Source organism: Microcebus murinus, chromosome 4 (genome assembly GCF_040939455.1).
Source record: "Microcebus murinus isolate Inina chromosome 4, M.murinus_Inina_mat1.0, whole genome shotgun sequence".
In the NCBI taxonomy this organism is placed as follows: domain Eukaryota; kingdom Metazoa; phylum Chordata; class Mammalia; order Primates; family Cheirogaleidae; genus Microcebus; species Microcebus murinus.
In genome coordinates, this window is record NC_134107.1 from 77,854,443 (window position 1) to 77,879,411 (window position 24,969).

A 24,969-nucleotide genomic window follows, 5' to 3' on the forward strand; every position below is an offset into this window, starting at 1 on the left:
GAAAAATGATGGTATTTTGATAGGGATTGCATTGACTCTGTACTTCATTTTGGGTAGCATAGACATTTTAACAATGTTGATTCTGCTGACCCATGAGCATGGTATATTCTTCCATCTGTTTACGTCCCCTGCTATTTCCTTCTTCAGTGTTTCATAGTTCTCCCTGAAGAGGTCTTTTACCTCCTTAGTTAAATATATTCCTAAGTAATTTATTTTCTTTGTTGCTATTTTGAAGGGAACTGAGTGTTTGATTTGGTTCTCACTTTTACTGTTGTTGGCGTATATGAATGCCTCTGATTTCTGTGTATTGATTTTGTATCCTGAGACTTTACCAAATTCATTTATCAATTCAAGGAGTCTCTTGGTTGAATCCTTGGGGTTTTCTAGGTACAATATCACGTCATCAGCGAAGAGAGAGAGTTTTATCTCTTCTGCTCCCATTTGGACACCCTTAATTCCGCTCTCTTGTCCGATTGCTGTAGCGAGGACTTCCAGCACTATGTTGAATAGAAGTGGAGATAGTGGGCAACCTTGTCTAGTTCCAGTTCTAAGTGGGAATGCTTTCAAGTTTTCCCCATTCAGTATGATATTGGCTGTGGGTTTGTCATATATGGCTTCTATCATTTTTAGGTAAGCCCTGTCTATGCCTATATTATTGAGCATTCTTATCATAAAAGGGTGTTGAATTTTGTCAAATGCTTTTTCTGCATCTATTGACAAGATCATATGGTCTTTGTTTTTGCTTCTGTTTATATGAGGAATTACACTTATAGATTTGCGTATGTTAAATGATCCCTGCATCCCTGGGATGAAGCCCACTTGGTTGTGATGGATTATTTTCTTGACAAGCACCTAGATTCGATTGGCTAGGATTTTGTGGAGAATTTTTGCATGTATATTCATAAGGGATATTGGTCTGTAGTTTTCTTTTTTGTTGCATCCTTTCCTGGTTTTGGTATCAGGGTTATGTTCGCTTCATAAAATGTGTTGGGGAGGCTTCCATCCTTCTCGATGTTTTGGAGTAATTTCTGCAGGATGGGTACCAGTTCTTCTTTGTAGGTGTGGTAAAATTTGGGTGTGAAACCATCTGGTCCAAGACTTTTCTTTTTAGGAAGGTTTTTTATTGCTGTTTCAATTTCAGTACTTGATATTGGTCTGTTCAGGAATTCTAGTTCTTCCTGCTTGAACCTAGGGAGGCCATGTGTTTCTAAGAAATTGTCCATTTCCTCCACATTTTCCAGTTTGTGCGCATGGTTTTTGTAGTATTCATAAATTATATCTTGTATCTCCATGGCATCTGTTGTAATTTCTCCTTTATTGTTCCTGATGGAGATCAGACATTTTTCTTTTCTGCTTTTCGTTAGTCTAGCCAAAGGTGTGTCAATTTTGTTTATTTTTTCAAAGAACCAACTTTTTATTTTGTTAATCTTCCATATGGTTTCTCTGTTGTCAGTTTCGTTTAGTTCTGATTTAATCTTAATGATTTCGCTTCTTCTGCTTGGTTTGAGGTTGGTCTGTTCTTCTTTTTCCAGCTCTTTGAGACGATTCATTAGGTTGTCTATCTATGATCTTTTTGACTTTTGGATATAGGCATTTATGGAAATAAACTTTCTTCTGAGGACTGCTTTAGCTGTGTCCCACAGGTTTCGGTAACTTGTGTCTCCTTTGTCATTTAGTTCAGAGAATCTTTTGATTTCCATCTTGACTTCCTCGTTTATGAAGTGATCATTCAGCAGAAGGTTGTTTAGTTTCCATGACTTTATGTAGAAATGAGAACTCCCGTTAGGATTGATTTCTACATTTATTCCATTGTGGTCTGAAAAGATACATGGTATAATTTCTATTTTTTTAAATTGTTTGAGACATGCCTTGTGTCCTAGGATATGGTCAGTCTTAGAGAACAACCCATAAGCTGATGAGAAGAATGTATATTCAGTGGTTTTGGGGTAGAGTGTCCTGTAAATGTCAGTCAGTCCCATTTGTTGTAGAGTTCTATTTAAGTCCAGTATTTCTTTGTTGATTTTCTGTTTGGAGGATCTGTCCTGTGCTGTCAGTGGAGTGTTAAAGTCTCTGACTATTATGGTGTTGTTGTTTATCCATTTGTTGAGATCAAGTAGAGTTTGCTTTATGAATTTGGGTGCAACAAGGTTGGGTGCATATATATTTAGAATTGTTGTGTCTTCTGTACCCTTTACCATTATATAATGGCCTTCTTTTGTCTTTTATTATTTTGGTTAATTTAAAAATAAAGTTATCTGTAATCAGCACTGCCATGCCAGCTTTCTTTTGGCTTCCATTTGCTTGAAATATTGTTCTCCACCCCTTTACCTTTAGTCTAACTGCATCCTTGCAAGTTAGATGTGTTTCCTGAATGCAGCAGATACTTGGCTTGTGTTTTTTTATCCACTTGGACAGCCTATGTCTCTTGAGTGGGGAGTTCAAGCCATTCACATTTGTTGAGAGAACTGATAGGTGCGGCAGATTTTTGTTCATTCTGTTGGGTTGAACTTTGTTGCTTTGTTTTCTCTCTTGAGCCATTGTGGTATCTGGCCTTTGATCTTTAGCTTTGAGTAGATTTATATTTGTGAGTGTTTATTGTGCTGATCTGTGAGTAACACTGTTTTGAGTACTTCTTGAAGGGCTGGTCTTGTCTTGGTCAACTCCCTCCGTCTTTGCTTATCTGAGAATGCCCTGATTTCTCCTTCACAGACAAAACTTAGTTTTGCACGAATAAGATTCTAGGCTGGGCATTGTTCTGTTTCAGAAGAGTGAGAATAGGGCCCCAGTCTCTCCTTGCTTGTAAAAAGTCTCAGTAGAGAAGTCTACCATTATTCGGATTGGCTTTCCTTTGCATGGTACTTGCTTCTTTCATCTTACAGCTCTTAGAAGGGCCTCTTTAGTTGATATTTTGTTCAGTCTGATGACTGCATGTCGTGACGTCTTCCTGTTTGCATTGAATCTCCCAGGGGTCCTTTGAGCTTCTTGAATTTGTATCTGGAGATTTTTAGCAAGGCCTGGGAAATTTTCCTCTATTATATCTTCTAATAGCTTGTCCAACCCTTGAGTGTTTTCTTCTTCCCCTTCTGGTAACCCTATGACCCTCACATTAGGTTTCTTCACATAATCCCACATCTCTGTAGGCTTTGCTCTTTCCTTTTGTTTCTCTGCTCTATCTCTGTGACTGAATTATTTAACTGGAAGGTGTTATCTTCAATCTCTGAGATTCTTTCTTCTGTTTGATCTACCCTATTCTTGAGGCTTTCCACTGTGTTTTGTAGTTCCCTGGATTGATTCTTCATTTCCAGGAGTTCAGTTAAACTTTTCTTCATTGTTTCCATGTCTTTAGTGTATTTGTGTTCCAGGTCCTGGAGTCTTTTTGTGTTTTCTTTGTGGTGTTATTCAGTTGTTCTTGCAGGTCATTGAATTTTCTTATGATCCACATTGGAAATTCCTCTTCTGTCATTTTGGTTGCCTGATTTTGATTGGTGTCCATTTCTAAGGGGTTGGAGCTGCTCCTTGGGAATGTGGTTTCTGTTTGGTTCTTCATATTTCTGGAATTCCTTCGCTGATTTTTTCCCATCTGGTTCAGTTGTTGCTTCTTGCTTTTAGGTTTTCGTTTGGGTATTGACACGCCCTGTTTAGTCTCTGAGCCGGTAGGTAGTATTTGTGAGTGAGATTCGACCACACCCTGTATGGTCAGTAGGTGCTGTGAAAAGGGTGTGCAGAATGTCCTCCCTGTCAGTAGGTGGCACTTGCTCGGAGGAACAGGCTACACTGTTGCTTTTGGGTCTTGTATCTAGTTCTTGTTCCCCTGAAGAGGCACTCTCGTGCCTCAGGTGGTCAATGGGGCCCTGGGACTTCCAGGTGTGTCCTTTTCTCACCCTCAGTGAAGGCTGGTCTGCGAGTGAGTTTGGGCGGAGCTGGGTTGTGTAAGCCTGCCCTCAGGCACCACAAATGCTGTTAGCAGGGGTCAAAGTTCTGTTCTCTGCTTCTGGGAAAATCTATCAGGGAGGGGCTGGAATGGCCCCGCTGAGTCAGAAAGTCTGTGTGTGGGAGTGGAGCCATCTGAGACCCGCAGTCTGGAGCGGGCCTCGCTTCTTTCCACCCTCCCCAACTCAGCGGCTACTCCTGGGCCTCTGCCAGCAGGCCAGACCTGACGCCACTGGGCCTTCCCTGGCTGTGATGCTGGCTGGGAGCTTCCCTGCACAAGATCGCAACCTGTGCTGGGTGCACGGTCCCCCTTTGGGAGGTGGGTTACCCTCAAGGATGCTGATCTGCCCTGAAGGCACACACACCTCAGTAGGCTGTTCACGTATATCCCTTCTGTGTCCCAGGCAATGCGAGACCTGGGTGCCTGGGATCTGGTCTGCAGGTCTGACCTCTGGGCCCCAGAGTTCAATCCCTAACCTCACCAGGGAGAGGAGTGTCAGTCCTAATTCACCCACAGGGAGCCCAAAATGGGTTGATGTCTCTCACCCTCAGGGTCTGCCCCGTTCTCCTGGGATCACTGGGCCAGCAGCACCTGGGAGGGCTGGCGGGTAGGGAGTTCACCGTCTGAGTTCCCCTCAATCAGCTGTAGGGCTCCAAAAGGGAAGGTACCATTCCCTGGAGGTGCCTCCAGCTGGTGACTATATTGTCTCTCTTGGCAGCCATGGATAGGGACGGGGGAAGGGAGAATGAGGCAATATGGCTCCTGCCCTGTGGCTGGGGTCTGTGCATATAGAGGTGCCCCGAGGGAGTTGGGAGCCTGGTGCCGTGTCCGCTACAGTCTTACTGCTCACTGGCGGTGGCCATCCCTGAGCTGGTGTCCACAGGTCTCTCCAACTGCTGGGGAGCCCACCAGCAGTCCGAGATGCAAGGAAGGGGAAAGTTAAGCACCCCACCTACCCTTCCTGCTGGTCTCCAGGCTACTCGGGAGGTCTCTGCTTCCAGTTCTCCTCCACTACCTCCTCCTGTGGTGTCTCCCATGGTCTCAGGTACCTCTCCTTCTGACCCTCCTCCGATGTATGCATGTCTGCTTGCTTTTTTCTTCTAATTTCTCCTAGAATCTGCCTTTTCTGCAGAGACACTCTGTCTGGCGGTGTTTCTTGTCCGCCATCTTGCTCCTTGTCTACTTGTTTGAACCTGCCATTTAACACAAACTCTTTGGGGACAAGAACTGTATCTTTACATTTTGTTTTTTAGCTACTAGTATTTTGTAAGTACTATATGAATTTGGTGAATGCATGAATGAATAAATCAATGAACCACATGAAGCTTTCATAAGAAGCAAAGTTAGTTTCTAAAATTTTCTTAGAAAACATTAAATCAGAAGTAAGAAGGAACAGATCACTTGAGAAGCATACATCTGAGATCCTAATGTACCATCCCTCAACCCAGAAAGGTACTCCCATCTTTCTCCCACCCCCTTTCCATATCCTTGAAAAATCACTACACCAAGAAAACCACTGCTTCATTGGAAAGTCACATTCTTCAGCTAAGTGGAAGGGTGGGATAGAAATGAGAACCACTGACTTAAAGTACCTTAAGGGCTACTGTTCTCATTCTTAGATAAGCTGACATACCTCCCTCCAATAAGGGGACTACCTTTCAAGCAGAAAACTGGAGTTGGCTTGTCTTCATATACCATCTTTGTAGACAGTACTAAAGATATTCTGACAATTGTTGATCTTTGGTATGTATTTTTCTACTCTCCATGTAAATCACTACTCTTATTTAATATGTCCACTTGTCAGAGTCCAGTTACAACCAAATTAATAGGAATATCGCTTTCCTTAGTTACTTACATTCCAGTTCTAACGATAAATTCTGTTTTCCTTAACTGAACTTGAATGTTTTCCAAGTTTGTTAAGTAATGCATGTACCTTATGATTGGGTATTTCTGCAGAAGACCATGCTCATTTTCTTTATACAGATTTTTACTGATTACTTGATTTTTCTTGACCTTATTCACAAATTCCAGGGGCTTCTGTATAATCACAACATACTGTACTTCAAGAGTAAATTAAAGAAACACTCTCCTTTACAACAAACTCAAATGGGTTTGTTATAAGTATTAATAATTTTGCCCATTTTTAAGAAGATATAATGTAATTTCTATTAGTACTATTATGTATCGGTCTGTAGAATTAAGGTGGCTTTCATTTTTTGATTTAGTGGCAGCACATGATAAAGCTTATCAGTCATGATTTGTTTTCAGAGCTGCAGAATGTAATAATAATAATTTGGATATTTTATATTTTATAAAGTACTTCTCTATATGTTATTCATCCTTCAAACAATCCCATAAAGCAGTACTTATCACCAAGTAAAAAATAAAGCCACTGTGACATAAATGATTCAGTAAAGAGCATGCACCTAAGTGTGAGAGGAAGAGCTAAAACTAAAATTCAAAACAAAGTCTTCTAAATGTCCTAGAATTAGGGTGGTAATAACTGCAAAACCTTGTAAATATGCTAGAAACCAGTGGACTATATACTTTAAATCAATGAATTTCATGGTATGTGAGTTATATCTCAATTTTAAAAAGTAGGTAGGTCTCTATGTTCTGAGACAGTACGCTCTCCAAAATATATTAAATGAGAAAAGAAAGGTGCAGTACAGTGTGCACGGTATGTAATCATATGCTCAGAAAGAAATGTACACACATACAAACACAATCTTTATAGGCATAATATCTTTGAGAGGGTATATTTAAAACCAGTAATATTATTTCTCAAAGGGAAGGGAACTGGAATGGCTTGGGGACAGGGTTGTTCTACAAAGTTCAGTACACCCTTTTGGATCTTTTAAATTTTATATAGAGTACAAGTATTAGCACTTCCTTTTTTTATTTAAAGGGGGAAAAAAGTAATGCTCTGATGCTTTCTCTTTAGTCTTAAATTTTAAGAGATCATCTTCATTTTCTTCTGTAATAAACTTAAATATATCCAAGAAAAGAACAAACTAAATCTTCTAACTACAAATACACTATTCTCTACATTAAACCTTAGCTTAGTTGACTCAGAGACAAAAGTTTCTAACTCTGCAGAAAAGAAAAAAAAAAACAAATATAAAAACAACAAATTCATCTAAGTCAGTCAAAGACCATAAGGCATCCACATCATTTAATATAGAGTTCAGTTTTGTGTTTTTACTGCCACATTTCCTAATCTCATAATTCTCTTTCTGTATAGGTACAGTTATTCATTTACCCTCCAACTTTTTTTTTCCCTTTTCATAATAATTTATTACTTTTCTTTGGAAATAATTACTTCAACTGCTTTCCAAATTTCCATGTTAAATGCTGCTAGAATGGACAGCAATTTCTACCCAGATTCCTAAAGAATAATCCTATTTTTATAATTTCTAGACACTTGTTAGATTTTCTAGTTGCTTAATCACCGTATTCTGACACCAGATTTTTTAGGTTAGCATAAATCTTATAATGTTACTTGTATACTCTTAATTTTTAGTTGATTCCCATTTATTTTGCCAATTGATGGTACAATGTAACTGAATGAGGAATTTAAAATTTCACTTGCCACATATGACTGTAGTAACAAATTCAGCTTCAAACCATTTAGATATCTTTAGCTCTTTAGCAGTACTTTTTTATTTACTCTTCTTGGCTTTCTAAAACAAAAAAACTCAGTAAATTAGAAGTGTTATAATTAGAATGCAACGTTTGAAATCTAAACACAAAAGTCACAGCTTAAGGATTTTCACATTTGAATTTTAGAGTAATCTGGATATCAAATCTAGTAATTATGAGAAAATCAATCATATGTCAACTTAAATTCTCAAGAAAGCAAGTGGACACAAGGGAAGTTAAAAATAAAGAAAAGACTATTTTAGGTAGAGTTTAAGTACTACAGTACAGGGACTCTTTCGGAAGTAGTTTACTGAGAAAGAATGATACAATAAAACACAGATTTCAAGACTGAATTTTGTCTTAATCTCTTAATGTGATGAATTATATTAATAGGTTTTATAATATTAGACCAACTCACCTTGGTCACATTATATTACCCCTTTTGTATACTACTGGATTTGATTTGTTAACATTTTATATAGAAGTTCTACATATATGTTTAGTAGTGAAACTAGTCTATCATTTTCCTTTTTTTTTTTTTTTGAGACAGAGTCTTGCTTTGTTGCCCGAGCTAGAGTGAGTGCCGTGGCATCAGCCTAGCTCACAGCAACCTCTAACTCCTGGGCTTAAGCAATCCTACTGCCTCAGCCTCCCAAGTAGCTGGGACTACAGGCATGCGCCACCATGCCGGCTAATTTTTTCTATATATATTAGTTGGCCAATTAATTTCTTTCTATTTATAGTAGAGACGGGGTCTTGCTCTTGTTCAGGCTAGTTTCGAACTCCTGACCTCGAGCAATCCGCCCGCCTTGGCCTCCCAGAGTGCTAGGATTACAGGCGTGAGCCACCGCGCCCGGCCCATTTTCCGTTTTTATTATCTTTATAGGGTTTTCAATTCAAGGTATGCTAGACTCATAAGCTAAGGAAGGCAACCTTCTTATGTTATTTGGGTTTTTTTTACTGTTTTCTGAAAGATTTATATGTGATTTGAATTTTTCTTCCTTAAGCATTTGGTAGAACTTGTCCCTGAAACCTAGGCATGGGGTATTTTGGGGTGAGATTTTTGATCACAGATTCCATTTATGTAATCAATATAGAATCATACAGGTTCACCATTTCTTCCTGAATTAGTCTTTAAGCAAGTATTTCTAAGTAATTATTCATTTCACCAAAATTTTAAAATTTACTGACAAAGTTGCTTATATGATCTTGATATTATATCCTTAACATCTGCAGAGTCTATACTCTATAGGGATGTCCTTTCCATTTCTAATACTGCTTACTTGTGAATTCTCTCTTCATTTTCTTAAGTCTCTCAGAGGCTTGACAATTTTATTGATATTTTCAGGGAAACTATTGTTGTCTCTGTTGATTCTTATTATATATTGGTTTTCTATTTAATAAACATTTATCTTATCTTTATTATTTCCTTCTTTCTTTAGTTTACTTCAGTATTCTTTTTCCAATTTCTTTCTTATTTTTTTCATTAACAGAAAACATTTTCATCATGTACAACATGATGTTTTGAAGCACATATACATTGTGGAATGGTTAAATCTAGCTAATTAATAAACGCATTACCTCACATGGTTATTTTTGTGGTAAAATCATATAACATCGGCTCTCTTTCATTTTTTTAAGAATATACTATTTCATCATTAACTATACAATAGATCACTTAAAATTTATTTCTATTTGTAATTATGTATCCTTTGATCAACATCTCACCATCCTCCCCACCCCTTTTTCTAACTTCTTAGCCATGTATTTTCATTTTATATATACCTCAGAAAATATTGTTTTATATAGTTGACATTTAGATTTACCACACACTTAATATTCTCTCTACTTTGCATTTACTCTTTGATCTTTGATTTTCTATCTGGGGTCACTTGACTTCCACCTGATGTATATCCTTTAGAATTTTCTGTGGTAGTTAATACTCTTTGGTCTTGTTGATCTAAAAATCTTTTTATTTTGCCTTCATTTCTGAAGGATATATTCACTGGGCATAGCATTCTCAACTGGCAGTTGTTTTATTTCAACACACTGAAGATAAAATTATTAATAAAAGCCTTAATGTCTTATGGCTTCCATTATTACTTTTAAAAAACAAGCCATCAGTCTAATTTTTGTTTCTTCAAAGATGATCTGCTATTTTTCCTAGCTGCTTTTAAGATTTTCTTTGTTCTTGATGTTCTATAGTCCCCCTGCAGTATATCTAGATGTGAACTTCTTTACACTAATCTTGCTTGACATTAATTAAGCTTGTCTATTTGTAGATTGGTATCTTTTATCAGTTTCAGAATATTTCTAGTTTATGTCTTCCAAGACAATTTCTGCACCCCCCTTTTCCCTCTTCTTGAGTTTACCAGAAAATTCAAGTTATACAAATCTAGGCTTCATGTTTAGTGAAGATCTGATTTAATTCCAGTTCACTCTTACCCTGAAGATCTAGCACTTTGGGACCTGATCTTAAAATATGTGTGGGTTGATTATCAGACACTACAACCCAAGAAAACCGAGGCTTTTATTTTTATTCCTTAACTTACAGTGTCTTCGTTAGTTACAATTACAGTTAATTTTTAAATTATATTCTTCCAATTATTTGGTTAATACAAATATATTTCTCCATAACAGTTAGAATCTTTATTATAGCTCCTATGGATAATCTTCTGTACAAGAAGTATTATAATCTCTCAGCATCAGAAACTCATTTTTTTAAAAATGATTTGATATTGGAAAAAAGTCTATGTGTAATAGTGAAGAGCATGGTTCTGGAGCCAGACTTCCTGGATTCAAATCTTGATTCCCATTATTAGTAGCTATAACTTTGGGCAAACTACTCGATGTTCCTGTGCCTCACTTTACTCATATGCTATGTATACAGTATTAGTACTTATGCCACAGATTATGAAGAGCAAATGAATTAGTATTTATGAAATACTTAAGAAAAAGTCTGGCATATATAGGTATAATATACACAGTTCAGTAAATAAAACCAATATATGCAGGAGACTTGTTAGTCAACAAATATTTATAGAACACATACTATAAACAAAATATTCTCCTAAGCTTCACTCATGCATTCTCATTCATTCAACAGATATTTATCACCAACTATGTGCTGGACCCTGTCATATATATCCTAAGGATAAAACAGTGACAAAAAAGATGTAGCACCTTCCCTCTTAGAGCATGAAAAATACCAAAGAAATGAGAGATGTTTGTTCCAAAAAGTCGGTAGCACTGATGAAGAATTACAAAGCACATGACCTCAGCAGAAAAAAGAAAGAATAAAGGGCTAAGCAGGCATTAGTAAATATCAAATTAAAATGAATCTAAGTAGGGTAAGGAATTTCTTAAGAAATTAATAGGAGTTAAGTTTTCATCTGCATATAAAATAATATAAAAGATGTGATGAATTCATGTCAAAATATAGAGGGGTTATTCCCATTATGGTTACTAACCAAAGTAAATCAATGCTGTCTGTAGCCCATCATAATAGGAACTATAGTTTGTCCTCTGTGAAGCTATAAGACTTTCAAAATTTTATGTGGAGCTAAGTTATAAGCAGTAGAGTTATTAAGAAATTTTCTTCAGAAATAAATTATAAAATACCCAAAAAAGAAAAATCTGAGTGAATAATGTTAAATGGCACATAAAAACATTAAAACTTTTATATACTTATCATCTTATTTAAACCTGTTTACTTCTACCCATGAAGTTTTCTTTGTAATGAAAAGGATTTAAAATACTAAAATTAAAAGAAAAGAAGTACATACCTGCCTTCTGTATTCTAAAAGAGGGTCATACAATTTCCACCCATTTTCAGGGAATACTTCTTTATATTCAAAAGCAAAAAGAGGCTACAAAAAAGTAAACAAAGTTAATAGCTTAAAAAGACATTTAAGAAGGTAATGAATAAGAAATGAGATATGTATCTTTACCACACCCCAAGTTTTCATTTACTTATCTGCAAGAATACTTTGTATTGGCTTCCCTTTTTATATTGTTTTGTTTTTATTTTATAATTTTGAAATTTATTGTTATTTTACATATTTTTCAGATATACAGAAAAGGACAGACACCTACCAACAAAACTTATCAAATACTAACATATCATCATGTTTCTTTCAGATATCTTTGGTATCTTTTGTAGGTTTACTTCTAAATAGTGAAAGAGTACATTTAAAAAGATATCTTCTGATATAATTAACTAGTTTGACATCACAGATACAGCAGTTAAGCAGCAATGAAGTTTATGCTACATTTTCTAAAACACACTGAATAAGGCTGTCATTTTTTGGCATGCAATCTGCTTACTAAAAGAAGAAAATTATTTTGTCATTTTTATAGATGTAATGGCACAAACAGCTATAATTAAAAAAAAAATTGAACTGGAGTCAGAAAACCAGTGTTGATTCCAAATTCTACTACCTACTAACTGGGCCCTTGAATTAACTGCTTACCTGGCAATAATTTCATGTCTAAAACAGGGATAAATAATACCTACCATGATAGGATTACTATGGAAGTGAAATGATATAAATAAGGAAGCCTAACACTGGTGACAGCACATAGTAGCAAATCAGTATTTTCCTACCCTTCCTTCCCAAATTGCTACTCTTAACTGTCAGCTCCCAATTAAAAAGTAGATTTCAAATCCTAATGAAGACCACCACATAATACTTTTCATCACAGGATGGATGGAAAGCCAGATCATAAAATTACAGATTATAAGTGCTGGAATGGACCTCAGAAATCAGCTAATCCAGCTTCCTTATTCATACCTGAAAAAACTGGTTCAAGAGATTAGATTAAACCTACACTATTCATCTGGTTAAATGTCAAAGCAGGGATGTAAATGAAGAGACTCTAGATAGCCTAGATGAGTTTCTTTATGCTACATCAATGATTATAATACGGATTTTCCAAAGAAAAGAAACATTTTACCAGGTTATTAGAGACAGGAAATGCATATTTCATTAGATTCTCAAATATGGATCTTCTCGTCCGCCCCTCAGGTTTATGAGCAAAACGTAAATTTCTAATATCCTAGAAAAGATTTAGGATGCAAGTTAATAATTATTTGTTCACTTTTTATTTAATTAATAAATAAGGTTACTTGGAACTATCTTGTAAAATGTTAAGATCTGTGAATGTGGGATACAAAAATAAATCAGACAATAGCTCCTGGAGACAGAATTATAACTATATATATATATATATAGTAATATATATTGTAAAATTATTCTGAGAAATAAAAAGAAGCACAAGGCACTCTAACAAAAAGCAGAATTCAGAGGGTAGAGAATTTACCTATGCCTAAGTACTCAAGATAGGCCAGTGAAAGAGGTAGCACTTGTTGTAAGCACTGGAGATTAGAGATATTACATCTTAAGCTTAATATCATGACTGATACACACTATTAGCATATGTCCTTTCCCTGTCAAAGCCTATTTTCTGTCATGGATTTCCTTATTAATAAAACCTGCTTAGCTTTTATTATATTTCATATGTATCTTTATTTAAATTATGTCTGGTTATTATTTTTCTATTTACTGTCCCTTGCCAAGACTCATTTCCATTGGACCTTCTCTTCATAAGTCCCCTGCTGTTAGAATAGAACTTAACTCGGCCTAAAGGCCTTCCTTCACTCCACATCCATGTACTTCCATCATTTACTAACACACTGACTTTGAACAATTTGGTTGATATCATCCAGGCTTTACAGTAAGGTTTACAGACCAAGATTCCCTTCCATTATTTGTTCTCAAGTAGTTTTCTATGCTCAGGCTGAATGCAAATATCCATGCTCTGGTTTACTGATATCCTAATAGCATTTAGAAAAAAATTAGGGAATAAAAATAATTTCAAGACTATTTTATTTACATGTTTTAACCTAGGCAGAATTCAAAATAGCTTTATTATATCTCGTTCTACAAAACTGAACTCAAAAGACGCTGCACTATGATGCGCGTATGGTACATAAGTAAAACAATGTATTTCAAATCTGATCCAAAACTAGAATGATATCCTTACCTTCTTTTAAAGCAAATATGTGCAGGAACCTAAGCTGTTATCTTGTTTTCCCTCAGTAAATATCTTTACAACTAGTAGAGATATTCAAAATCACTCTGTTAACCACAGAGCTCTCTGAAAGTACCAAAGAAGAGGCCCTACAAATGTTTGGGTTTATTGATAATGGTCTTGTTCCATGGAAAAATTATATTTAAAATGATAAAGATTTCAAAATCATCCTCTTTCACAATCTCTTATATTCTATGTTCTATTTACTATTAGACTACAGAAAAGTAATTAGGAGACATTTGCTTCGCCCATGATTGACAGCGATTACACTCACAGAGCCCTTCTGACTATAATGGAAAAAACATAAAAATAATTACTAAGTCATTAGCTGTAATACTAGATTCACAAAACTTCTAAAATTAGCATAGGAAAGTATCTTGAATTATACATGTGCAGAACAGCAAAAGAAAGGGGCAATGTAATCTAGAATTGAGAGGCATATGGGTGTTAATTAGGCCATAATAATGAGAACACTGACCTGGGAGAAGTGGTACATGTTATTAAATACCTATGACTTAATAGTAAAAATCTAAGTTTCAATTAAAGAATGACAGTAGATTAAAAAAAATAGAGACAGTCTATAATATCAAGTTTTTCCCTTCACTGTTTCAAAAGTAGAAAAAGTATAAGAACTAGAACTAGAAAAAAATAGGTGATCATGAACATATATGTATTAGCAAAGTACTTTGCCTTAACTGCTCAAAACCTAATATTTCTAACTTGTAAATTAAAGTTAATAATGTTTTTTGTGCCTACCTCACAGAATCATAAATGAAGCTCAAAGTGAAATAATGAATGTGAAAGTCATTTATATCCTATAAAATACTATGTACCTTAAAGGTGGTCATTATAAAAATAAGTTGCTATAAATTTGTGAGCATATCAAAATATGTAGACTGAATTGGGCCCAAAAGAATTAAGTCTAATTCATGAATCACCTTTTCTATTACTGCTAACTTTTGTTTTCTTCTACTTGAACAGCATTTCTAGTATGAAATCCATTTGATATTTTGGAAACAAGTTTCTAAACATGAGCTCTGTTTAACACAAGGCCTTACAAACCAAAGAAAATCAAATACCTATTAAAATATTTACCTTGCACACAGTTTCTAGTCCATAAGAATTTTCACCTCGACTAGAAGCACCACCAATTTTTTCTACTCTACTTATCACACCAAGAGAAGCATCTAAAACAAATGGGGGGTCCTAAAGGAAGGAAACAAAAAACAATCAAAACTGAGCAATTGATACTATACAATTATAGCTGATCTAATTTCTCTTAATTCTTTAAAAATGATTAAAAATGAACAAAGCTGGCTGCAAACAACACACACATGTACATACAAAAATTCAATCCAAGTCTTACCCGTTCCATGCTTTTGAAATATAATCTATAATTTGTGACAGTCAGAGTTCCTCGTACAGCACCAGTGAATGGACATATGTAAGTTACATCTTTGGCTGAAAAGGCAAAAAGTCCACAGTTTACTTTTTGTGGGCTATTAAAAACTGCTTTCTCATCTTATGAACTTATTCTAATTACTTATTCTAGTTTATACTCAAAAATCACAGAATCCAAGATTCCAAAAGATCTCCAAACCCTAATCCAAGCTTCCAACCCTGAGCTAATCTGGGGAAGGAATGTAGAATTAAATGAGAAGGACTGAAGATGTGGTGGGACATCTCTTCCCTGAGACAGAACAGAAAGTAAAAGAGAAGGCTACTATCCTGGTTGGATCAAATAGGTGTGGTTGGAGTACTGAAGTAGATAGGTGCTGGCAATGGTGGTAACCATAGTAAACGTGTCATGGCACAGTCACTGTTCATCTATCTCATCACAGTTTCCAGATGGCCTCACCAATCTCTTGATTTTCCCTGGCCACAGTCTAGTTTGTCAACATTCTTCTAAAAATGCAATACCCAAAACATGTAACACCAGACACTCCTGATCTGATTACATTCCTGGGGAAAATATTGGAGTTGAAATGAAATGTATAGGAAATATAATTTCTTAGAAAAATAATACTACAAGAGAATATTATATTCCTGACCAAGCAACGTATGTCCAACTTTGTAAGGAAATAATTCCAAGTAATGTTTTATTAAATGATAAATGAATCTATATGACATTTGGTTTATAAAATATATATGTATATTAATTGATTAAGCAGGACAACTCAGCAATCACTAGCTCAAAATATTATTTAAAATGGCAGAGTTCATGATTCCCAATACAAGGGTTTATATCTTAAAATATTCATAAATTCCTGCTATGTGATTACCACAGCAAATCAGCAAATAAAGGAACATCTTCATTGTTCCAAGGAAGTGAGCTGCAGTTCTATGGAGCAACAACTTTCTAAGAACCTTTCAAGGGGCCTATGGGAAAACTTAAGGCCATGAAATATGTTTAATAAGATATTGCAATTTCCTGACTTTGCTTCTTAGTCATCACTTTGAAGGACTGACTGTTTTGTATGGAATTTGCTTTGAGGCTGATTTTTTGACAATCATTTCTAACCTTCAAAATGTTTCCCTTGGGAATGTTCAAGTATGAGCTACATTTTTAAAATCATTGTTTCTAATGCATGTTTCATTTAGAGGGAAGCTTTTAAAATTAAATAAACCCATCATTACATAAAGATACACAAACTTGCCTCGCACACATTTTTTTCCCCTTATGAATTTGTACTTTAACTTTATTCAATGTTACTAAACAGAGTTCTGGATTCTTTCCAGAGCCAGTTTTCTTACTCATGCAAGAAAAACCAGCCTTATTCTTCTATATCCCACTATAGGATATGTCACCCTTGGTCCAAAGCTTCCTTTGTTATACCTTTCCTTTTATTCTAAAATCATAATATATATAAAAGTGCTTCTAAAATTGAAAGTACTATACAAATATAAGGGTTTATACCTGTGTTACTATTATTATCATTACTCTTTGTTCTGTTCCCTCTCTCATCTCTTCTCAGGTTAAGTCACTCTAAAGAGAAAAGTTATGATCAGAAGGTTTATAGCAAGTAGAAGGGAGACTGTGAGTGACTAGGAACCTTACCAGAATAAATGACAATAACAACAACTAGCATTAGTGATGTAGCACTTCAGAATTTTAAATTACTTTTCACCTGAGTACCTTATTTAACCTTAAAAACACTTAAATATAGAAATATAATTATCTACAATTTTTAGATGAGAATATCAGAGCTCAGAAAAGTGAAATAAATTGCTGAATGTTTCAGAAACAGTAACTGCTACGATTAAGACTTGAAACCAATTCCCCTGACTAAGACTCTACCACATCATGCTTCCTCCTCTCCCATGACAAAGATAAGCCACTAACACAGCACAGTCCTTTTAACATCTTTCTCCTATGTTAAAAGTTGAATCACTGCAGTCTGGGGGTACCTCTACTCGCAATGTGGCCAGGCCATGATACTTTGAGACTGTTACTTTCCTAAGGCATTCTGTTGATGTTCCTAACACCACTTTCATTAAAAAAAAAAAAAAAAAATCGAAACCATAGATTTATACTATGCCAACTGAAAACTCTAAGGTCTTTTTTTACATGAATGAGTATACGCAAATTTTACTCTAACTTTAGATTTTTTTTCGATTAAATTTAACTTTTTACACAATAATCATCATGTATACAGATGATCTTAAAAATTTTAAATCGTATTTGGTATTTCTCTAAATGTTGCAATAATATTGCCTAGTGTTATAAAAAGATCTTAGATTTACTAACCCTCTCAAATTTTCACTGAGATCACAGAGGAAATATACGTAATAGTTTCTGTGAGGTATGCCAAAATGACTTTGAAAATACACATCTATAAGGAGAAATAATAAATACATATAAATAAATGTAATACATGTGAGTATGCAATCTGTCCAAACAGACACAAAAACATGTGTCTAATTATTCTAAGTATTCTAAATAATACAGAGAATGGAAAATACATTTAACCATAGGATCAGAGAAGTGCTTGAGGAATATAGGCATCAGAATTGTCCCCCAATGGCAGGTATCCTTTATATGGGTAGAGATGGTGACAAAGTACTTAATGCAAAAGAATAACCTAATCCAAGATACAACAGTGGGGAAATAAAGTACATAATCTAACAAAGATATGAACAAAGTGTATAGTCTGGCTCTCTCCAATCTTCAATTTCCCTGCCTTGTTCCTCTTTTCCCATATAATTATAAAATGTTAGTGTTTACCAAAGCTATGTTCTTGGTACTCTTCTCACTCCATACACTCTCTTAGTTATTTCCCACCCCCATCCTATTTTCCACTAATATCCATGTGCTGATTATTCTCAAACACAGACCTCAAGCCTAGATCTCACTTAATATACAGAAATATTATACCTAGTGCTCATGAACAAAGAAAAGAAGATAAATTTGTGAAATTCTTAGAGACTGACTCCTTCAGATCTGGATCTGGTAACTGATGGGATGTTAAGAGTTCAAAAAAAGGAGCAGTCTAAGATGACAACCAGATTTCTAATTTGAGAATATGGACAGCTGGTATTGATGTCAACTGAGAGAGAGAATGCAAGAAAAAGAGTAAGTTTGGAGTTAAAGATGATGATTTCAGTTTTGGACATGTTGGATATAAGGTTCCTATGGAATATCCAAGGGCATATGTCTAAGACACAGGCATTTGTTTACATGTATTAGGACAAACGTTTAGACTAAAAACATAAACTTGGGAGTCATCAGCTGATACATGGTAGGTGAAGTTACTAATTTAGATATGATCAACTAAAAATATATAGGAAAGAAAAGGGAAATAGGTCAAGGGTGAAGTCTTAGGGAATGTTGATTTTAAAGGAAGAGGAACCAAAAAATGAGACTCAGTGGTATCCCAAAAGTCTTTAATAAGGCCATATATCATAGTGGAAGCAGCATAGGCATTAGGTTCAGAATAGGAAAAAAGAAACTGTCACAATGCTAGATATAACTTTATTAGCCATGTTATCTCCCTATGCCTTAGTTTCCTTATCTACAAAATGGGGCTAATATCTTTCTCAGAATATTACTCTGAGAATGACTGAGACAGTTTAAGTACCCTATAATGATAACTATTAACATTACATAATAGCCAATACTGAAAATATATATCTAACTCAGTAAATAGTTCAGCAGATCAAGAGCTTAGTGTATGTATACAAAAGGCTAAGTGGAAAAAAAAAAAAGACTGGCAAGTTATTCAATCAAGAGTCAAGAGCAAGAAGAGACAAATACCATGCTAAGTGCTAAGAAGCTAAATTTAGTAGGTAATAATAATCCATTTAGAGGGTAGATCCCCCTTTAGCTTGTTTATTTTCACACAAGGAAAAACACCTAGCCAAGAAAAAGTAAGCATTTTTAAATTCTTTAAAAAAATTATGTTTGATAATAATATGAAAGATGGTATCTACTTTAAGAAATCATTTACTTCATTCTCCTAACATGTTACTTTACTTCTCAAAATCTGAGTATTTGCTAATTATTACACAGATGAAACAAAGCAAAAGCATAAGGAGACACACACAGTATATGCTCATTTTCAGTGTCCAGTCCATATTTTAAGTTAATTAGGCTGGACAGAGAAAGGCATCTACATACAAATAGATGCAACTGGGTTGAAAAATTTCACTTCAAAATTGACCCGAGTTTATTCACAGAAGAAAAACATAAAGGAGGCAAACAATAGAGAAGATGTTTTAAAAAAAACTATTTGTATAAAGTGACAATTCAATGTTTTTATCTAGGCAATTCAGTATATGAATATAAAAATTGAAAATAATAAAATTTCCCTAGTCAGAATTCAACAACAGTTAAAAAAAAGCCACCTACTTTCAAAGAAAGTAAAACAAACTTTTTTAGAAGGTTTTTAGGAGAGAATAAGCAGTTTGCCTGTTTCCCAATAGTCCAAACACAGACACTACCAACAGGTGCAGGCCTTGACTTGTAGAACGCACTGAGAGGCTGAGGGGGCTGCAGGTAATGGGTGCTGCCAGACAGGAGGCATCTCCGACAGCCAGTTTGTTCTCTGTATGCTGAGAGTACTGAACAGTCTGCACAGTCAGAAAGGAGAAGGAAATTAAACAAAAAATACCATTACAGACCCATGTCTTTAATATTTTCTCCTGGAAGCAAGGGCGGTTCTTCCATTTCTGCTAATTTGTTAGACTCCCTCAGGACCTGGATTGGGGGAGAGAACAAGAAAAGAAACATTTTTTTATTCAAAGGTGAATTTTTCACTCAAATTTCAACTGAGTATGCATGCTCTTATTTCAAATTATAACATCAGATCATATACACTACTTGTTTATTTTTAATTTTTTTTATTTTTAATTATTATGGGTACATAATAGGTGTGTATATTTATGGGGTACATGTGCTATTTTGATACAGGCATGTATAATATGTGAAGTTACTGTTTTTCAAGAAAGCATTTACTAAGTGTCTAACTCATATCCAAACACTTTACATTTGTACACAAAAAACTTTACAACTTTTCACACTGAATCCTACAACAGCCTGACAATAGTGGAGGTGTTATATCCTCATTTCACAGATGAGGAAAAAGAGGCCAAAAGTAGTAACTAATTTGTTCAAGGTCACATAGCTAAAGTGCCAAAGACGCAATGCGAATTATAGTTGCAATGGATTCCAAAGCCCATTCCCTTGCCATGATGCCATGCCATAATGCTTTTAAACTTGGATAAAATTAAGTGCTCATGTAGATCTAATGTTTAGAGAATTTGGAAATGATGTTAATAAAAAATCTTGAAAAAGAGGTGTTAAATAAATCAAAATCATAACAAATGTTACTGAGTAGTTACCTTGTGAAGGATGCATCATATCCCAAGAATGCAGATATAGAAACACAGTTTTCTAAAGGAGTTACAACTCAGAAAAGAGACACAACACACACTCTAAGTTGTCATATGCTAAATATTTCCTCTATAGCTACCCAAAGCCTTCCTCTCTCCTCCCTCTTTCATTACCAAAGAATAAGTTTCTTTCTCTAATCCCATCAATTCCTCAACCCTCTGCAATCTGGCTTTGCCACCTAACCCAACCCCATCTGGGACGTAGTCTCTCCCCAGTAACCTCTTCATTATTAAAGACAATAGACATTTCTCAGTCTTTATTTTTATCTCCTAACCACATTTGACACTGTCTATACTTACTGCTTCTTGAAAGCACACAATCTTGGCTAACCTCCTCCCTCTCTGCCAGTGGCCATTCTTTGCCAACGGCCTTTACGTTCCTGTTCCTTTTCCTCACCCTCACTGCTCCTCCTCAGGAGTTTGTCCTAGATTCATTTCTCACTTCACTCAATTCCTGACGATGTCATATCTACCCATGACTTAAACTTACTTCAATCTATATAGCCAGCAGAGATTTTTCTCAGGCTCTGGTTCCATACATTCAACTGCCTCATGTCAATGCCCATCTGGATGTACCACAGGTATCTTGAACTTAGTAGAAGTAAAGCTGATTTGTGTTCCATACTTAGCAAATGACACTACCATACATTTGGTTGTCTAAGCCAGTGTTTGGGGACAGGAAAAAGAGCAGTGGCCTCTGTGAGCAGATTCAGGCCTTTTAAACCTTGATAGGTTTCATTATACTATGAGCCAATACTACCACAAAAAAAGACTTTCCAACCATTTTTCAATTAGCTTTTGATCTTTATTTCCTTTCTTCCAAAGAGTAGACTTAAAGACCTCAAATAAAAGGTAAAAGAGAAGAAAAGACAAGGTACTACCATTGCCTTAAAGCTCACCTTTTATAGGGTTTTAAAACGGGTTTAGATGTCTCGTCTGCGAGAGTTCCTATCTCACACTTACCACACCTCTCTAACTGCCTTTCAGTCCTCTTCCCTACCAGACTCCTAGAGAAGAGACACCATACCTTATACACTTTTAAATACACAATGCAAATATAACATGAGCCATGTACGTTAAGTTTTAATTTTCACTTAGTAGTCACATTCGAAAAGGTAGAAACAGGCAATTGATTTTAATTACATTCTTTTTTTTTTTATACTTAAGCCTTCAGTATCCAGGGTGTATTTTATACAGCACATCTCAACTCAGACTAGCCATATTTCAAGTGCTCAATAGCCACATGTCTAGTGGGCCCTGTATCAGGCAGTGCAAATCTAATGAATCTGACTCTTCCTGATGATCAAGTCATGCCCTAGTTTAAGAAAGTGGCTTAGGGAGGATTAGACAAAAAAGACAGACATTATTGCCCCAGTCCAATGCTCATCTAAGGCCAATAATGAAGAACTACAAAGAACAAATTAACTTTAAAGGTCATCTTTTTCTAATGCTATATACTTGCCAGTCTTTTGTGTAGTCATAAAAGAAGGGAAAGAAGGAAAGAAGAGGGGTAGAGAGAGAGGACCAACCTATGAAGATGAGGGAGACAAAATAAAAACTTCTTAGGTAAGGTGTTCAACTTCTCTAAGCCTCAATTTCCCCATCTATAAAATGATAATAATTATGATATCATACAATAGGGCTATAAAAATTAAATGAGCTAACACATTTTAAGTAATTATATCAGTGTTGTCACATAAGATGTACTTAATAAGTGTTGACTATTAGTAATAATAAAAATTCATAGTAACTGATTGCCAGAATCTGCTAATAATTTCTACTAATTATGAAAGCAAGAGAATTAGATTTAAAAATGCCAATAATAATTAGCACACAGTACACTGAAAAAAAGTCAAACGATGCTGCACAGGTGAAAGATCACCCAGGAAGATGCTTTATCCTTCCCCTAGTCTGCACCTCACCCAGAAATATAAAGATTATGTCACTTACAAAGTTGGGCTGTAGTTCCTATATTGCACAGGTATACCTCCGTGTGGCTGCTACAGTACTATTCCCCATAACCTCCTCTCCTTCTGTATTTCCATATTCAGAAGGAACTTGTAACCCCCAGAAAATATTTGTGTTGTATATAGAAGAGAGGAGAGTTGTTCTGGCAAAGGCTCACAGTAACATGGGAAGTATAATCCTGATAAGTAAACGTTTTATAAAATGAGAAAAGAGGTCAGAAAACTCATACAAGTAGCACATGTTGAGAACTATAGGCTTTCTTACACTCTCCCTGACCAGAATATCAAAGAGCAAGGCAATGAATAGAAGCAATGCAAGATCTCATCTTTGTCCAGCAGAGCTATATTAGATGACAAAATTTTAACAATATGCATACACTAGAGGTTATTTATCAACAACTCACTCTACAGCTGAAGATATGAAAAAGAACTCCAAAAAGCACCCAAGTGAACAGAGCAGGGACAAGGGCAATCCAGACCCTGTGTTGCTGACAAACAGTGGTTCTGAACAAATCTAACCTTAATCAAACAGAAGAAAAAAAATAGGGCCTAGAAAAAAGATTATTGACAAAGTAAATATCAGCCTAAAGCTTAAAAAAAAAAAAAAAAAAAACAGTCTTCTGAAAAATAATTTCCTGTAGAGATTAGTAGAAGCATGTATAAGGTACTTGGCATATGCCAAAGAAAATACACAATATTTCCTAAGAATTAGGAATAGAGAGCCACAAGGGGAGTCACACCGAAATAAGAAAAATCAGTGAAATAAGGAATGATTACAAAGAAATTTTAAAATGTAATAGCAGAAATAAAATCTGTATGGAGTTAGTAAAGAATTGAATCGATTATTCAGAAAACCACATTAAGGTTAAGAGGAAACATGAAAAGTGCTGTAAGAATTTGAAGGAAAAGAACAAAGATAAAATCATTAGGAAAAATAACAAAAAAAAGATTCTATTTTCAAAAAGAAAAAAATCAAAACAATAAGAGCAAAAATCCAATATATAACTGAAGAATATGCTTATGAACAGAATAAATATTTTCTAGTTTACAATGTTCTACACAAAATCAATGAACAGAGACATCTAGGTGCGCCTTGGCAAACTTTTTTGAACTACAAGAATTAAAAAACAAACTATAAAAATATAGGCAGGAAAAGAATGAAGAGAAATTACCTTCAAAGGAAGCAAGATCAGGCTAGCTTCAGATTTATCTGTAATACCATATACTAGAAGATAATAACAAAATGTCATCAGAGCTGTGAAGGAAAATGCTTCTGTAATGTATTTAATGGCAACAGGAAGTCATTCTCAGATATAAAGGTCTCAGAAAATATAACCCAGAAGTCCCTTTTTTGAAAGAAGAAAAACAAATTACCTTAAGCTGCAATTAGCTAAAAAAAGAGGAATCAAAATTAAAATACACAATTGTGGTATATGGTGAAGATGCAGGTTTCATATTCTTAAGTACTTCCCCTTCATTCACTACCACCATACTAACCTCTCTGAGTCTTAGTATCATCATTCATATTAACATAATATTAATATCTACCTTATAGGTTTGTAACTATGAAATAAGGTAACTGTATCATAAATAGATTTGCAAAATACCATTAAAATGTAAGAAACACAGTATCTGATTAATGATCGTTCAAATTATGATATTTAATTTATAATAATTTATCTGGAGATAACCCCATCGTAAGTCAAGAAGCATGTGAATTTATTATTCACTTAACAGAAGTACGAACAGAAGCTTTCACTGTTATCACAACAGCCTATTCACATGGTGCTTTGTTCATGTGCTTTAAAATGCACAAGGGATTAATACTTGAGACAGCACGTCACACAGAGAACCACAGATCTTTCTCTCTCTTTCTGATTCTTAAATTACTAAATTCTAGATTTAGCTACAGAATAGTAAGCACCTGATTATTCTAAAGAAAGCAGCAAATCTTTTCCCTTTCTTTCAATACTTATAAAGGCTGAGGAGACAGCAGGAATATTCTAAGAGTCTGGTACAACTTGGGAAAATTAATAAAATAAAAAAACTTTAATGTTTGCCTGAGAGAATAAAGGAGATGGCTTGAGAAATAAAAATGGAGTGAAAATTTAGGGTATCCTAGTGAAAGGCTTCAAAGAAAGAGTAAGGATTTTGAAACATTATACTAAAGAAGCTTTCAGCAAGACAGTCCATATTGTATGAGTCCAATTATATAAAATTTTATAACAGAAAAACTAATCCATAGTAGGAAAAAAAACTCAGCACAGTGGTTGCTATGGGGGTGAACTGGGAGTGTGGACTGAGAAGGGCAGGAGGAAACTATCTGGAGTGATACCAAGTTCTTAATATGGATTTGGGTTATGCTTTCTAAACTCACAGAATATACACTTAAGATTTCTACATTTCATTAGATATAAATTTTATATTGAAAGAAAAACTATATAT

General features: G+C 35.0%; 1 protein-coding gene across 4 annotated transcripts in view; it reads right to left on the reverse strand.

Moving 5' to 3' along the window:
• Positions 1 to 24,969, reverse strand: part of MTMR2 (myotubularin related protein 2) — a 102,684-nt gene that overhangs the window by 29,150 nt on the left and 48,565 nt on the right. For 3 of the 4 annotated variants that reach the window (XM_012743903.3, XM_076002452.1, XM_076002453.1), the window contains 5 exons: positions 19,787 to 19,862; positions 15,033 to 15,127; positions 14,762 to 14,872; positions 12,530 to 12,631; positions 11,359 to 11,442 (listed from right to left, as the gene is read on the reverse strand). In XM_012743903.3, coding sequence (XP_012599357.1) covers positions 11,359 to 11,442; positions 12,530 to 12,631; positions 14,762 to 14,872; positions 15,033 to 15,127; positions 19,787 to 19,862 — 468 coding nt within the window. Of the gene's footprint in view, positions 1 to 11,358; positions 11,443 to 12,529; positions 12,632 to 14,761; positions 14,873 to 15,032; positions 15,128 to 16,583; positions 16,648 to 19,786; positions 19,863 to 24,969 lie in introns of those variants that run through there. The other variant, XM_012743900.2, reaches the window with a different exon arrangement.